This window comes from Aythya fuligula, chromosome 3 (genome assembly GCF_009819795.1).
Source record: "Aythya fuligula isolate bAytFul2 chromosome 3, bAytFul2.pri, whole genome shotgun sequence".
NCBI classification, from domain to species: domain Eukaryota; kingdom Metazoa; phylum Chordata; class Aves; order Anseriformes; family Anatidae; genus Aythya; species Aythya fuligula.
Genome location: NC_045561.1, coordinates 12,111,732 through 12,128,816, shown reverse-complemented (window position 1 = coordinate 12,128,816; position 17,085 = coordinate 12,111,732). Strand labels below are relative to the sequence as shown.

Below are 17,085 nucleotides of genomic sequence, written 5' to 3'. Positions count from 1 at the left end.
TGTGTTAGAATGTTTGAAAGGGAAGAACATGGCAAATAAAGTTCAAGTGACTTATTAATCTGATTTAGTGAGTAGTTTTTTTTCTGGCTGAGACTTCCAGTGCTCAAATCCTTTTAAGACTGCAGAGTTGGTCCAAAGTATGATGGGACTCTTCTATTCTTTATGACCTAAATCAGTGACCCGAAGCATAATATTTTCTCTGGAACCATCTGTTTTCTCCTCTTGCCAAGGGGATTTCACAATGCCTGGTTGCTCTGAATAATTGTACATGTGCAAGGATATGACTTGCCACAGGGAGAAAATTAACTGAACAAGGGCAGGTGGATGCTTTGAGTTTTCTATTGATTGAAACTACTACCCTTTAGAAAGAGAGGGTGAAGAACCACAGAGCTGAGTAATATTTTATGCCCACACTACATTTTCCTTAAGCCTACATATTTTTGAAATTAATTAATTAATTAAATGCTTAGGAGTTATCTGGGATAAATAGAGTAGATACCAAGCCAGCTTGTGTTTTGACAGCCCCTTTATCAAGCATCTCCAAGAGTCGGTTTGAAGCAGGGTGAAACACGGTCAGGAATACAGATGTTGGGTGACTAATTAATGTTTCGGCTAAACTTCAATGACCATGAATGCACATCTGTTTCAACTTAGCTATCTGCAAAATGGCATACAACAAGGTACTCTTCTTTGTAAACATCATGTTTTCATTTATTTTTTACTTAAGATCTGTAAGTGACGACTAGAGCCTGCATTATTGGGAAGCAGAAGGTGTCTGGGGACTGTGACTTGGGGAGAAACGTTTGGGGTTTCTGACTCCAGCAGCAAGAGCTTCTCGTAACGTTAGCAGGATTTCCAATGTAAACAATTCCTGTATTTTAAATTGAGCTTCATACAGGAGACACGCTTTTTCTTGTTCCTCTTATCTGTTCGTATCACCCAGCTCTCTGAATTGCTCACTTCCTGCTCGGTGTATCTTTTGCCTTACTTAATTAGAAAATTGGGAGGGGGCTGCGGCAGAGAACAACAATTCCCGGTGAGGAGATGCCATTTACATATAACTGTCTTAATATATTTTCAGTATTATTCTTCCCTCCCAATAATCCCACTACAGCATTCTTCAATAAAAGCAAATCGAGCGGAGGGCGTTCATCCATCGTTACAACATCTCTGTAAGGAGTAGATCCCGTAACGTGGGTGCAAGATGGTACTCACTCCTCCAGACACTTCTTCCTTCGCACGCAGCCTGTCCCTGCATAACGAGCCCCTGCCCTGATGAGGAAGGGTGATTTCTGCATCATAAGGAGAGGGGTGGTGGTGATCAGGCGCTCCTTTTCGAGGAGGCGTTGGTGTGTCCCTGTTGGAGGGTAAATGCTTCTCCCTGGGAACGCCTGGCTGTACGCTTGCAGTCAGCAGTGCTGGCTGTGCTGAGAAACAAGCCCTCTTCGAGAAGGAAGAGGGAAGGTGAGCTTTGCCACCCCTGATGGGGTCACATCTAAGCACAGGTGACAGCTGGGACACTGTCACTGGATGCAGCCTTTAGCACAGATGGGCTGGTCTGCAGCTCCAAGCGCGTGCGGCTAAGCATCTGGCACTAAGGGACAGTGGTGGCACTGAGGGACAGGGTTTAGTGATGGGACTCCATAGGTCAGGTTGGTGGCTGGACTTGATGATCCTGAAGGTTGTTTCCAACCCAGATGATTCTGTGAGTCTATGATCTGTGGGACCCGGCACTGTGTTTACTGGGGAGCAGGCAGGTGGCAAATGGTGGGGTGAGACCTGCCAGGTATTATAGAGATGTTGTCTGTACCTCCTGCTCATGTCCGCATCTCTGGTATGGACCTGAGAACATTACCCCTCCCTTAAAAGCTGAAATCTTTCATGACTAGACTCTTGGTTTTGTTTCTGGGCTGTTGTTTTCTTTTTACGAGCAAAACCTGTTCAGCCTTCTGTAGTCTTCAGCAAGGTAAAGGTATCAACATGCTCATTTTCCTCTCTTCATAGAAGCATTTTTAAGTACTGTGTGATTAAATTAACTTGGAATGGAGAAATGTAGTATGGCAAAGGCTCTCCTTGAGGAGAAAATATAGCTTTAATAACAAGGAATCTGGCTTTTATTGCCTAGTAAAATTGAGAATTTAACACTGAGCATGCTCAGGTTTTTGCACTAAGCATCTCTATGTAATTTAAGGCATCTGCTCTGTAGGTTTATGCACTGTTAACTAACTGCAAACCTCTTTAACAGCTCCCCGACACTGCTGGAAAATCCTGAGGCAGGACAAGGGCAAGTACTGCTGTCATGCCTGATGACTGATGTTGTAAATGGAGTGAGAAAGGCCCTTGCAAGGGAAGCCGGCAAAGCTGACCTAGTGGGAAAAGAGCGTAGGGACAGGCTTCCTCTCGAAGCATGCCAAGAGAGCCATGCTTGGATGCATATGGGGCTCTTTCCAGTTTTGGGAAGGTGCAAAGTGATGCGCTGTGGAAGAAATGGCTCCAAAATCATTAATTAAAGACTGCCCTTCTGGTGCGCCGTATGACCGAGGTGCCGTTAAGAGCAAGGTTTTGCCAAGGCTTGAGCTTGCTTCGCGCAGATATGGAGTAGATGCTTGGGAAGGACTGTGAGCAAGAAAAGGCTATAAAATATGTCCTTTACAGTGAATAAAAATATTCCAAAAAATTATTGGACTATAGTAGATTTCCCTGTCCCCTCCTGCTCTTCCCTGAATTCCAGTGCAGGAGTGCTCCATCATTTTGAAACATGAAACACTTCTGCCAGCCATGAAGCAAAATAAAGAGTTTTAATTAGATGAGAAACAGGAAAATACAACTGAAGAAATAAGCTTTCAGCAAAGAGAGAGAAAATGGCATTAAACATCTGTGTAGCTGAAAGGGGTAGGTGCTAGCCCACTGGTATCATCTGACTCAGTCCTTGCTCGGATAGCTGAACTAAAGATTTGTATGTGGAAATCTGCAGTGGTCATAACACAGTTAGGGCTCATTAGATGGGTCTTCTTGAGGAACAGGGTAATTTGATTATACATTTGGGAAAGGTGAGAAATAAATTGGGTGGAAAAGAAGATCTGTTGTCTCTGGCCAGCCTCAGTGCATCTTTCCTTTTGTCTCTGCAGGTTGAGGACATTTGGGACCTGCTTGGTGGAAGCGGCCATGTCGCAAGCAACTCACCCACCCACCTTCCTGGTGAATTTCCAACTCCTGAGTGTTGTGGTGGTGCTGCTCGTCCATGCAGAAGGCATATATGCAGAAAGCCCCAGTGAAGTGCCTGCAAACAAGTCTGAGGAGTGCACGGGCTCGTACATCTGCAAAAAGGGTGTGATTTTACCAATATGGGAACCCCAAGACCCCTCGTTCGGTGACAAAATAGCTCGGGCAACAGTGTATTTTGTAGCGATGGTGTACATGTTCCTGGGAGTATCCATCATAGCCGACCGTTTCATGTCCTCCATCGAAGTCATTACATCCCAAGAGCGGGAAATAACCATCAAGAAGCCTAACGGCGAGACCAGCAAAACCACAGTGAGGATCTGGAATGAGACCGTTTCCAACCTCACGTTGATGGCCTTGGGCTCATCCGCTCCCGAGATCCTTCTGTCTGTTATCGAAGTGTGTGGTCACGGCTTCACAGCAGGGGACTTGGGGCCAAGCACAATTGTTGGAAGTGCTGCATTTAACATGTTTGTCATCATTGCGATCTGTGTTTATGTTGTCCCGGATGGAGAGATAAGGAAGATCAAGCACTTGCGAGTGTTTTTTGTTACAGCAGCCTGGAGCATCTTTGCCTACACTTGGCTTTACATTATTTTATCTGTGTCTTCTCCTGGTGTTGTGGAGGTTTGGGAAGGCTTGCTCACCTTCTTCTTCTTCCCTATCTGTGTGGTGTTTGCCTGGATAGCTGACAGGAGACTTTTATTTTACAAGTATGTCTACAAGAAATATCGAGCTGGCAAGCAGAGAGGCATGATTATTGAGCATGAGGGTGATCGGCCCTCCTCCAAAGCTGATATTGAGATGGACGGAAAGGTTGCTAATTCTCATGTGGAGAACTTTTTGGATGGGACACTGGTGTTGGAGGTGGATGAAAAAGACCAGGATGATGAGGAAGCCAGGAGAGAAATGGCTCGGATCCTGAAAGAGCTGAAACAAAAACATCCTGACAAGGAAATTGAGCAGCTTATAGAGTTGGCCAACTACCAGGTCCTAAGTCAGCAGCAGAAGAGCAGGGCCTTTTACCGCATCCAGGCCACTCGGCTCATGACTGGAGCTGGCAACATCTTGAAGAGACATGCTGCAGACCAGGCCCGCAAAGCTGTCAGCATGCATGAGGTCAACAGTGAGGTGGCAGAAAACGATCCCATCAGCAAGCTCTACTTTGAGCAAGGCACCTACCAGTGTCTGGAGAACTGTGGCACCGTCGCCCTGACCATCATTCGCCGGGGCGGCGACTTGACCAACACGGTGTACGTTGACTTCAGGACAGAGGATGGGACGGCCAATGCTGGCTCTGACTATGAATTCACTGAAGGGACTGTGGTCTTCAAGCCTGGAGAGACCCAGAAGGAGATCCGTGTTGGCATAATCGATGATGACATATTTGAGGAGGATGAGAATTTCCTGGTCCATCTCAGCAATGTCCGCGTGAGCACTGAGGCCTCAGACGAGGGCATTCTTGAGGCCACTCGTGTCTCAACGCTTGCCTGCCTGGGCTCACCGTCTACTGCCACTGTCACCATCTTTGACGATGACCATGCTGGCATCTTCACCTTTGAGGAACCAGTAACACATGTCAGCGAGAGCGTGGGGACCATGGAAGTGAAAGTGTTGCGAACCTCCGGCGCACGAGGAAATGTTATTGTGCCCTATAAAACCATTGAAGGCTCAGCCAAAGGTGGAGGAGAGGACTTTGAAGACACCTGCGGGGAGCTGGAATTCCAGAACGATGAGATAGTGTAAGTGAAGCTTTCATTTGTTACTTCCAATCTGTCATTCTCCTGAAATTAAATGCACATGGCTACCAGAGCTGCACTGGAGGTGTGTGGGTGCCAGTGAGTAGCAGCAAGCTGTGAATGGTCTTGTGTGCTTTAGGGAGCCTGAAATGCTGTGTTCCTGCCTTGTTAGCAGATCAGAGAGTGGCAGCTGCTCGGGGGCACTCCACCCTTCCAGCAGCTGGGAGATGGGACTGGTTTGTGAGGCCAGCCTCCCACCTTCTACCCAGGATCTGAGCAGATCTCTGTAGCCTTGACTCTACAGCGTAGGAGAGAACACCACTGAGCTGGCTGTTACCTCCATCCGCAGGCAGTCACCTGTCTAAATCAAGTGTGTGAATTGTGGTAACCACTTCCCCTTGACTGAGCTCACTTGGGACTGGAACGCAGTCTGTTCCACTGATACTTGCTTTCAGGTGGCTTTGGAGAAAGCCGCCTCTTCCTTCTCCTTTTCTAAGGTCCTGGGTGACTTTCTAATGCATGCCCTGATAAACTATTGTCATGCAAAGAAACTTCATGGTTAGAATGGAAGTAGAGCCATGTCTGTCTGTTTGTAAATAAAAAATAATAATAATTTAAAAAAGGGGGGGATGAAAGCTGTTGGAGGCTAGTCCTGAGTATTGCTAGGCAGCAGGTGGAAAAACTGTGCTGTAGCTTTGTTTATCACATTATGTGGAGAATGTCAATCAGCCCAGTAAATCACAGTTAAAAACATATATCCTTGGCTATGTTTTAAAGATATTTTCTTGCTCAGTTGTGGCTCTGCAAGAGCAAAAGCTGGGACTTGTGTTGCTTCAGCCTCAGGCTCTTCCTGCAGTGAGGTCTGTGCCTACAGACCAGGCCCTGCCAGCTGTAGACTTGGTAGCAAAAAAACGCTGAGTAGGACTTGGAGCAGTCCCTGATAAAGGTCACTCTGTGTCAAGAGACCTAAAAGGTGGCTTGGCTGTTGCATCTTTTACAGCTGGTCTCTCAGGAGCCAGAGCAAACCAAAGATGGGGGTGGAGAGTGGGCCTGATGTTCCTTCCTTTATCTGTACCTGCTCCACGTGAACAGGGAGAAACACAAAATTCCTGGAAGCAGCAAGATGTAATTCTTAGGCAGGATATTAGACCACTCGGTGCTTCAGATTCTCAGAAATAATTGAGCAAGAACTTCATAGCTCCGGCATTTTGGAGACCAGAACGTGCATGTTGCTCTTGCTAGGGTCAAGAGCACACAATGTGCTATTATTCCTGGTCTGCACTCCTGAACGATAACTGTAGTAGACAGGAACTCAGTTATTTGATTTGATTTTTTTTTCCTTGTGAGGGAAGCAGGAAGGTGTCTGTAGAGTTGCAATGAACTAGGCTATAAGGACATCCCCCGAAGGCTCTTTACTTTTTAACCAGGTCACTCACTGCTAGCAAAACTGGGCTGCCGTCAGGAAGACCTTGATGTTTGATTTCAGTTCCCCCGAGATGTGACGTGATTACGTGGCTTTGAGACAGTACTCAGTGGGGCTTGGGCTTCCCCCTTGTCCTGCAGCCAGCACTCTTGCTGAGATATCTGAGATATCTGATGTGGGGCTGGGCTGTGTGGCGGCGCTGCTTTCCCTCTGCCGGCACGGCGCCGGGTCCTGCCGTGCTGCTGCTGGTGGACTTTCCTCCACTGAACTCTTTGCTGTCAATGTTTGTCAGCAGCGTAGTAAGCAGGGGGTGTGCTGGAAGTGGGCTGGCCACATCCTGTCAGGGCTGGGCCCTGGCCTCTCGGGGAGTGCTGGTGTGCTCTCCCCGCTGCAAGCCTCTCCCTTCCTTTTCTAGCCGGCTATCTGCATGTGCACGCCAAGCAAGATATGGGGAAAACAGCTTTCTTAGAAAACTGAGCATGGTTTTTTGCATGCAGATGCCAGGGCATTGCCATCATATCTCTACTGTCTTTAAACCATCTCCCCCTGGTACTGCTGGGAGGGAGGGACAGTACATGGGAAGCACCAGCGTGCACTTCAGGACTTGGCAGCCTGGAGCAGAAGAGAGCTAGGTGGATGGAGTGAGAGGAGGTGGCAGCTGCAGGACCATGTGCTTACCAAGGGGCTTGTTCAATTCAGATGGGAGAAGACACACACATACATGCCTTAGTACTTTGGGAGAAGGATGGCAGTGATTTTACAATTTGCCATCTGCCCACGTGTCCAGCAGGTAGTAGGCACCCATCTAATAGGTACCTGCTACAGACCCTGTTCAGGTGTCGGATGGTGTGGGCTGACTTGCAGAAGAGTTCCCACAAGTCCATGTCTGCCTGGGTGCAAGTTCAGGACAGCCCTGCAGCACAAAGGCAACGTGGTCCTGAAGCTGAGGTGCTGCTTAGGGGCATCCTCACTTGCCTCCCTGCAACTGCCTCCTGTTCCTGATAGGAATAAAGATGTGCTAGCACAATATGTGGACTATAGAGTTAAAGCCTGTTTGCCACGTCATCGTTAGTGTTGTGCTTCAGCTAAATCTTAGCTATGTAGAATTGTGCAATTCTGCAGCATATTTGACTCAATAAAGTTCTAAAACTTCAATATTTCCCATGCTGTGGTGGCCAAGAGATTGCCTTGCTGCCCTTTCTAAAGGTCTTCAGTGCCTCTTCAGCTCTGCCATTCTAGGCTGTATTGATCAGCTCTATAAAATTGAGCAAGATATGTTTCTCTGGGACTCTAACAATGAAGGTAGGGCAAGTGCAGGAGGACAGAAACATGAAATAAAACTGTGCAAGTCTCTATTATTAGAGGGCTTGTTTGCTGGTAAGACCAGTAAAATTAGGAACTGCTGGGAGGATACCGATCTTCTGGAGACCTTCCTCCATTTCCTAAAAGGCCCAATTACATAACATGCTATTTGTTCACAGAGTCCAGAGAGAGTTTCCCATTTTGCAATCAATCTGTTGATGTCTCCTTTCCCAGAATACACAAAATAGCAATGTAAGTGCTGAAGAGATGTCCAAACAGAGATGTACAGTGGAGAAGATGTTGGTCCCCCTGTGGAATACTCTATCCTGACAGCTATGTGGGAAAGCTATAGATATCCAAATTGTGTCCCAGCAAGGTCAGCATCTTGGTGATGCTGCGCAGGCACCTGGGGCTCCAAGACATCCATAGGTGCTACAATGTAAGTTTAAGAGAGACCCTCTCCTCTAGGACCATCCTTAGCAAGGTGATTCTGGCTTTGCCTTGCATCTCTGTTAATGATTACAGATTTCTTGATGAGATGATGAACTACTAAGATGTTACAGGTGCTTCCTGCCCACCCATCTGCCCCAGGTGTCGTAATCATAAAAGAGGTCAGTGGTTTGTCTGGCCAGTGTGTTTTTGTCTCCTGATTGAACACCAAATAGCTCAAAAGGAGTCCATCTTCCTGTCTTGGAGGAGGAAGCAATCTTTACCCCAGCTGATGGTATCTCTTCTCCTTGCTGTCTTGAAACATCAGGAGGTGCATCTCTTACAGAGATGACTGCAAAGAGGTATGAAAACTGTGTGTTCTTTCGTGGTCAAGAAATAGCAGCTTCCCTCGAGCTGACATCACAGCTAGCAAGCTATTACAACCTGCACTCTGGATGTCTGCCCCCACACACCACGAGCACCAAAGTTTTTACTGCATTAAAAAGTCAGTGAGGAAGGTGTTATGTAAAATCATACAGCTAACAAATTGTATTGTTACTTCACCTATAAGGTTACACTTGTAAATGCATCGTCAATCTTACGTTAATCCATCTTGCTGTATTAATACATAAAACACATAGTTTAGCTGTTTTTATACAAGGTGTCTGCTGCAGGCTCAGGGAGTGAAATTGTTGGCCCGTCATATATGACTCGTCCGAGCCAGCTTTGGCATTTCTCGGGAAGCATAGTTCTAGGAGTCAAATGCTAGCAGTGACACAAACACCAGCTAAATCGTATGTTTTTTATGGAAAATGTCCCTGGAGATCACACAGCCTCCCTCCCAAGAGCTCTTTAAAAATGTCGATGTCAATAAATATAGATTGTGGCGGGGGGAACCAAGCAGTACTGCTTTTTTAAGTTCCCTTTTTCTTTTCCAGAAGAAGTTGGGTGAGGTATTTCTACAGAAATAGCAAAAAATAAAATCCTGACTCAGCCCTGGGACCTCTCTAGCTCTGTTTTGCATCCATGGCTTGCAGCTTCAAAGGAAAAATGAAACCTCCAGCACAGCCAGCCTTGTATTAGGACTCGGTCGAGGAGAGGGGAGCATCCCAATGTGGCAGAGAGACTGGTGTAAACTAGGCTGAAGGTGAAGCAAGCAAGCATTCCCCTTCCACCAAGAGCTGGTTGTCCCAGGAGGGAAAGGTGCAGCTGTAATGGGGTGTGCTCTCACTTCTATTTCTCCTCTCTGTTCACACAATGTTTAGTCTTTCCTGGACACTCCTAAACTTTCTTAATTAGTCTTAATGTCTTCCACCCATGGGTGTCTCTTTTAAACTGCTGTGCTCTTGTCTCAGTTGCATCCAGGGAAATAAGGCCTTCCCCTGCATCCAGCCGCCTGCAAGTGCTTAAAGGCTAATTCTTGGGTGCATAACTGAAGAATAACCACAAATGGTGACCCCACGCTGTGGTGTTCACTGCTTTGTACCTTATGGATTGATACCTCAATGCAAGAAGAAGAAATCAAACAGGCCTGAAATATTTTCTTCAGGGGGATTGACCTGAATTTTGGCTTCCTGTTGTGTTTAGGGCAGTCTGAGCCTTCCAACATCAAGCAGAAAAGCAAAGCAGTTTGGGGCTAGGGTGTTTGGCATGGGAAAAAAAAAAAAAAAAAAAAAAAAAAAAAAAAGGAAATTCACTACCACAAGATGAAAATGTGAGTGCCCACACTACCTACAGCTTCATCAGTTAGGAAGCCTGGTCTGGTCTGAGGATGGAAAATCCCTGAGGGTGGCAACTCGTCTTACTGTGCGTCACAGAAAAGACCGAGAAAGAAATGCTGCTTGGGGCCTCAAGCAACAGGGAGATGCTGCCTGCATCCGAAACCCTGTGATGTACAGGGCTGGGTGCTGGATTTCAGTTCTTCGGATGCCTCAGGAGAACCACTAAACGTCTGAGCTTGGAAATTGCATGTGCATGTGAGCCTCCAGCTGCACACTGGATGGCCACGTTTGGACCTGGCTTGCACTCACTATTGTCCTTTGCATGCAGGCCAGGCATGGAGTGATGTGGACATCATGTGTATATGCACGGGCTGATAAAAAAAAAAAAAAAACATTCCCACGTCTCAAGCCTGCAATGTACTTTCTCAGAACTGTGTCTCTATGTGTCTTAAGAGCTGATCTGGTCCTCCCCAGAGTAAAGCCAGTGGGTGTGCTCCTGCAGCAAGACATCACAGCCTTGTAGGACAAGCCCTGCCTGTGGCTTGCCTGGGGAGGGTGAGCGCGGGATGCAGTCTGTGCTGCTTGCCCAAATAAGTCATTCTGCGTGTGCATGAGATCTAGGAACTTGATTTGATGGCGTCCCCTGTGGAGGGGATTAGGCAGCGAGGCTGTGTTACTGGATGAAGCAAGTTGTGCCAGCACGTCACTTGGGGGGACATGGAGGAAGAGGGGTGAGGATAGGAGTGGTTAGCTGTAGAACTGATACGGTTTTTGTCCTTGAAAAAACAATGTTTCCTTATTTGTAATGAGCTGTTGTTGGCAATTTACCGCTGCCAGCTGCATCTCTGTGGTTGATTAAGGGAGCTTGGATCTTAAATATGTAATAACTCTCTGAAAGCCATTGAGAGGCAGTTATTAGCTTCATCAGGGCTTGCGTACACATCCGCTGTGCTCCTTTATGAAAAGGCTACCTATTAAATGCATTGTAGTAATTTATAAAACGCAGGATCTAGGCTTGTTTTAAGAAATTAAAGCAGCAATCCTACCAAAACCTGTTGGCGTGGGAAAGAGTTATCCTGGAGAACAGCACAGCTCCTTAGCACCTTGCTGGGGAGGTGAGAGCAGGGGGCAGGAGAAGCCCCGTCCCTCTCTGCAGTCTCCTTTCCTTCCCTGGCACATGCCTGAGTGCTGCTGGCAGTGGCACTGCACCAGCTGTGGCACGCAGGTTTTATTGACAGAGCAGGGACCCATCCCTCTCCCTCCTGTGCACACATGGCAAGTCCTCGAGCAACAAGAGGTAAATGCAACCCAAAAAAGTGTGCAGGACCCCAACACAAGCTCTGAGTTCAAGTTGTGCTTGGGAATCGGCCTTCTTCCCTCTGATACCTTGCCTCCAGGTCTGACCTCAGTGGGTGGCACTTAAGTAGTTTTGTGGGCTTAAAGCAAGACTGACAGAACAAAAAGCAGACAGCTGACCACATCCAAGTGTTCGTGCAGATGGGCAGAGAAGCACCTGCCACCATCTGAAGCTAAGCGAAGTGGAGAAGCTGGACCTGCAGACAAGCAACCAAGTCAGAAACAGACCCCCAGCCTGGTCTTGCTGAACCACCTTATCTCTACAGCACTGCCAGGTCAGGAACTTTGACTAAAGGTTAGTCTTTCACAGCCACGGTGTTGGTGAAGGTCTCTCTGCGCTGGAAGTGGTAGGTGTGCTCTCTGTTTTGTCATGGGCATGGTTGCAGTGAAGGTCAGCCCTCTCCATGTCAAACACCACTGAGCCTGAGGGCATCTGGGGAGATATCAAAAAATCTGCTAATAACGCTTCTGACACTGACATCGGTGGCACTGTGCTGGCTTCCAAGAATGGCGATGCTGGATGCTGGGCGACAACAAATAATAACGGCATTCTCCACTTTAAAAATATCCTAGTGTAAGGGAAAAAGTATTCCCACTGCTGTGCAAGTGAGAGGGTGACCAGCATGTGCCTCCGCCGTCCAGTCCCTATATGGCTCCATTTCCATAGTGTCTGGATGCCTTCCTACACAATCCAAGCGACAATTAAATGCGCCTGGCAGTGGGAAACAGAGCCCTGATGAAGAACCAGGGCATGGACTGGAATCCCCGCGATCAGAACAAAGCCCTTTCCAGAGGATGTCCTCCCAGTGCAGATGCTCTCAGCCCTTCGGTTTATGCCTGCCCTTTCTCCCCAGCACTTGCCCCCTGAGCACACAAGAGATAAGGGCAAGAAATGTGCCTGGAGACTGCAGATGCTGTGCTCCAAGATGCACTGGTTTCATTGGGAACAATGAAGATCTGAGATGAGATGTCTTTGGCTCGTGCAGGTGGGGAGCAGGGCTTGCCTGGCACCAGAGCCTGCAGAGGGCTTTGCATTCGCTTAGTTCAGTAGATCTGCATTCACACTTCAGGCCTGCTTGTTGAAATTTATGTTCCTCCTTAGTGACTGGATGTGTGATGGGACCTAGGGGGATAAGCTATCACTCCTACACAGGGAAAGAATAATATAAACAAAGTCAGTATTAATGGCCCAGGCACAAATGATCCTACCACAGGGGAAAGGGAGGGAAGTGTAACGGGAGATTTACCTGACTCACGAGCTCTCCAGTGACCTGGAACGTGGAAAGAATCATACCAAAAAAATAAAAACCACAGAAAATAGGTCGGCTGAGCAGGGAAGAGTGTAACGGAGCAGCGTGGGTGTGTCAGGTTGGAGTCAGGTTGGTCAGGAGCCGGCCAAGAATTAGAGGAGAAGATGTCCTGCCCACACCTTAGTGCAGAGGGAGAAGGGAAAGGGAGCTGAACATCACACCCCACTGAGAAGCATAATTCTCCTTGGATGTGCTTCAGTCTGTGCTCATGGAGGCATCAGGAGACAACCTCCAGGAAGCCTACAGGTGGAGGATGGAGATAATTTAACTCACCTGTCCCCAGAGCGAGTGTGGATAATGACATTGAGCCTCATGTTGGTAGGGGAATGCCCAAGGGAGAGCTGCTCACTGTCCCTTGAAAGTTTTCCTGGGTGAGAGATGAGATCTGCGGGCAAGCTCCAGAGCTGCCTTCAGCAGCAGTTCAGCCAGATTATGTCTGCTTCTGTACCTGGAGGAGCTTCGAATAAATCAACACATTATTTGTAAGTACCTTGAAGATAACGAGGAGATGAATAACAGCCAGCAGAGATTTGTCAAGAACAAATCTTATCAAGCCAACCTAATTTCCTTTTATGCCAGGTTTTTGGGTGCAGAAGAAGCAGCGGTTGTCATGTAATTCAGCTTCAGAAGAGCTTTTCATGTTGCCTAGCTTAGTGCTGCTGGGAGGAAGTGCGGGCTAAATGGGCCACTAGGGTGATGGGGTCAAACCTGCCTGAAAAGAGAAACGTGGCACTGGACAGGAGTGAAAAGACGTTCAGCGGGTGCTCGTCCTGAACTGGAGCTTGTTGGGAGCTGAAAGGAAAAGTTTGTTGTTGAAGTGTGCAGGTGGCGTGGACAGGTTGAAAGCATTATCAAAGCCAGCATGGGGATTTAGAGAGATGGGCCGAGAGGAAGCAGGATGCTGTGAAGACAAGCGCTTGTGCAAGAACTGCCCCAAGCACAAATTTAAGTGGGAGGGGAGTGACTGAGGCAGGGGCTGCCATCGTGACCCAGCAGCCAAATCTGAGCTCACCATGTCATGCTTTTGCAATGAATGAGGCCGACGTCATCCCGGAGATATTCACCAACTCCAGAAGAAGCTGGGGAGAGTCCAGAGGAAAGTGCAGAAAATGACTGGTGGTCTGAGAAATGTGACCCACAGAGAGAGGCTGCGAGAACTCAGACTGTTTAATTTAGACGGCAGCCTAGGGAAGAGCTAAGCCTTGAGCTATGTAAAGGGCAATCCATGTCTGCAGGGTCTTAAGGCAGCAGTGGAGGCGATTCAAATCAGACAGGAAGGAATTTCCTCCAAGTACATACGGGTCCACCCAGGCGTGGCTTGGGGGAGTGGGTAACCTCTGTCAACAGCAGAGGTCAACGTAGAGGCACTGGTTGAAGATTTACTGGAGATGCTCAGCGTGTTGTCTCTTTTAGGACAGGATTGGGTCAGACGAGGTCTTGGGAACTCTCTCTCTATCCTGTTTTTCTGTGATAGCCAGGCAAAAGCAACCATGGTGTGAGCTGCACTTCAGGCAGGTGGCTTCCGTCCTGCGTGGTCTTCTGCTGCAAACGGGTGGTGGGGTAACATGCAAAGCAACCTACAGATGGAGCAAAGACCGAACACGTCCACACACACGCAACCTTCAGAGCTTCCCTGTGGCCTCCCCATCTGGGCTCTTTGCTCACAACAACTATCTGGGACAGGGCCGGTGCTCACCTGCCAGCTCTCTCCTTTGCTAATAATTAGTCGCAATCCAGGCTTCCCTGCAGGAGAGCCCCGTCCCCGTGGGGGAAGAAGCAAGGCTGCACGGATTAAGGAAGCTAATTAGCAGGAAAGAGAGCGTTGGTGCTGAAGCCCCAACAGCCAACTTTGAAATCTAGATAAGGGAGCAGTATTTAATTATATACAATTAAAGCACCGCGTGTCAGCCCCCTGAGAACTGGCGGTCTTGGAGAGCCCTCCCGAAGGTGCTAATGAACAGATCTGAAGGTGGTGGTGGTGGATGAGGGGCTATGCATTTGAAACTTCACCTGGCCAGCATATCTGATTAGAAGACCTTGGAAAATTCCACTGGGATACCAGCTCCTTATTTCTGCTTGGCGTCCTCCCTTTGCCATAGCGGGTAATGGGAACCTGATCCCTTTGGGGGACTAAATGTGGGGATTGCTCTGCTCCTCTGACACCTAAACACTGAGCAATGGAAACATGATGAAGAGGAGACAAGGCTATTCTAAAAACATAATGGAAATTGGATAAGATCACAGGTATACTTGGCCTGAGGCAGAGAAACAGCCTTTGTGGCCTTTTCTCCAAATGCCCAGGAGAAACCAACCTGCAGGAGACAAAGCTCCTGCCCCTGTGCCTGCCAGCCAGGGCCTCCTGGCATCTCCAGGGAGCTCCATGCCGATGTTCCCCTTTGCTCCACAGTTCTACAAGGTTCTCTGAGGTTATTTTCCCACGAGTTTGCTCTAGCCACTAACACAGCTCCTTCCCCTCCCTGCTCCTTCACCTTCAGAGCACAAATAGCCCCTGACCTCTGATCCTTTACCTTGCCCTCTCCATGCTAGGAAGGCAGTTTGCATTCCCTGCAAAGTGCCTGCCTTGTGTTCAGATGTTTTTTGTTGTGCTCTGGGCTAGCAGAGCCTGCAAGCTTTGTGGGCGTCAAGAGTAGCTTTTATCCCAAAGGTGCTTCTGGGTATTAATGTAGTAAAAAAAGATGAGAACGGAAAGCTTGGATGAATCTGTATCATCTAGCAGAGAACTGCAGAGGCAACCTGAAGTTTTCTAAAAATCCTCTCCCTCAGCAACTACGTACAAACCCTTAAGAAAGGCTTTAGCTCAGCCTTGGGTGTGAAAGGAGGTGGTGCCTGCTTTAATTAGCAAATATAAAGTGCCTGAAGGCAGTAAGTTTGAAAAGCACAAGCAAAAGCCTTGAGCTCATTTTCCTGCATCCTTGTCTCCTGGTATTCCTCTCTCTGGCCTGGTCTTTATCCCCAGTTTCTTCCAGGTCCATGTGCAGAACCTGTGGGTCACATTTGCAATGCTGTCACAGACAGCTTTCCTGGTGGTTTGGTTGCTTAAATCTCACAAGAGCTGCAAGCGATGCCAATGCCATGAGGTTTGTTTTATTTGTCTGAGTGTTTCTGGTGCTGTTTTCCTTTGCAGTGCCAAGAGCTAAACCCTCAGGGGGTTCTTCACTCATTGTGTTTTAGGTGAAAATTAAATTTCTTGTTGAATCCCAGAGCTCCCAGGGTTGGGGTTTTAAGAAAAATGCTGAATAGAATCCAGAGAGCCCTGTCTGGCCCTTGCTGTGCCAGGGGAGAATTTGCTGTGTTTCTTGGGGGAGAATTGCTCTCTATTCTCCACCCTGCAGAGCTGAAAGGGAAGGTGAGAGGCTCCTCAGTGCCAGTTTTCCTGGGCCTAGAATGAATGAGTGCCTTGGTCTCTTGCGAATATACAAACAGATTTCTACAAAGCACTTGCTAATGAACTGAAACAGCAGTTTGTCCTCTCAGTGATTTGCAGGGAGTCAGTAAAAGACTTAACCTGGGGAGCTCGTTACGCTGCTGAAGCAGTGCATTTTTAGTGGAGATCCTGGGAAGCTGCTGGAGAGCTTTGGCAGCACAGGGAGGAGACCTGTGAGAGCAGACATCGATTGCCTCCGTGCCAGGCTGTGCTGGTGAGGGCGGCTTTGATTCTCAGCCCCGATCATCGTAACCTCATGGCCAGGCTAATTGCATGCTGATACCATGCTGGGACCATCTATGGCCGAGTCTCGGGTGCACAGTGGAGGAGAGGAGTGTCCCACACCAGGGTGAAGGCAGCACCACCGCAGCCTACCTGGACCCTTTGCCACACGCTTGGTACAACGCAGAGACCTGGAAAAGACATGATAAAAAAGGAAAAATTGCATTTGTATGAGTGCTTCCCCCACAGCTGCAAGCAAGTGCTTGCAGAGCTGTAATATGTTTGGGTTCATGCCCAAAAGCCTCTCGTCCCACTGAAGCCAAGAGCAAGGCTGGGGTGCTGGTGTTTGCGATGGCTAGTTGTGAAAGGCTGTTGGGCTCTTGCTACAGCATGAATTTGACATCCATGTCTTAAATTCACTGAGCTGGTATTGCACAAGTTTCAGCTTCAGTGTGCTTGCAGGGAGAGCCCTGGCTTGGCACTAGGCAGCCACGGTAAAAGCAATAAGGAAAAGAGAATTCTTCAGGCCTTGCCAAGAAAAATCACCGTCAAGGCCAACTCGATTTCAAATGGTGCATGGAGAAGGGAGAGCTAAAGTGGTCTGAACTGTCCTGTTAGTGATCAGCATTTTGGTGCCAAGGTAGCCGCACTTTGTGTGGGTGGCTATATCCATGTACCCGTAAGAGACAGAAAGGAGACAGGTAGCGTGAAAAGCTCCACATTTGTGATTGTGTCAATGTCTTCTGTCCCAGCGAGAGCAGAGGTTTAAAATTACTTTGCTGTAAATCAGGGAAAAAATACTGATTTTTGCGAATAGTGTTTACTTAGGGAAGAAAGCTCCACTTTTGAGGAAAGTTGCAAGTGCATAAATTAGTTTGGCAGTCTGGAGAAACCAACTGAAGTAGGAGTTGTGATT

General features: G+C 48.0%; 1 protein-coding gene across 2 annotated transcripts in view; it reads left to right on the top strand.

Moving 5' to 3' along the window:
- Positions 1 to 3,139: 3,139 nt before the first annotated feature.
- Positions 3,140 to 17,085, top strand: part of SLC8A1 (solute carrier family 8 member A1) — a 73,943-nt gene continuing 59,997 nt past the window's right edge. For both annotated transcript variants that reach the window (XM_032185875.1, XM_032185874.1), the window contains exon 1: positions 3,140 to 4,964. In XM_032185875.1, the coding sequence (XP_032041766.1) occupies positions 3,166 to 4,964 (1,799 nt within the window). In that variant the 5' untranslated portion in view covers positions 3,140 to 3,165. The remainder of the gene's footprint in view (positions 4,965 to 17,085) is intronic.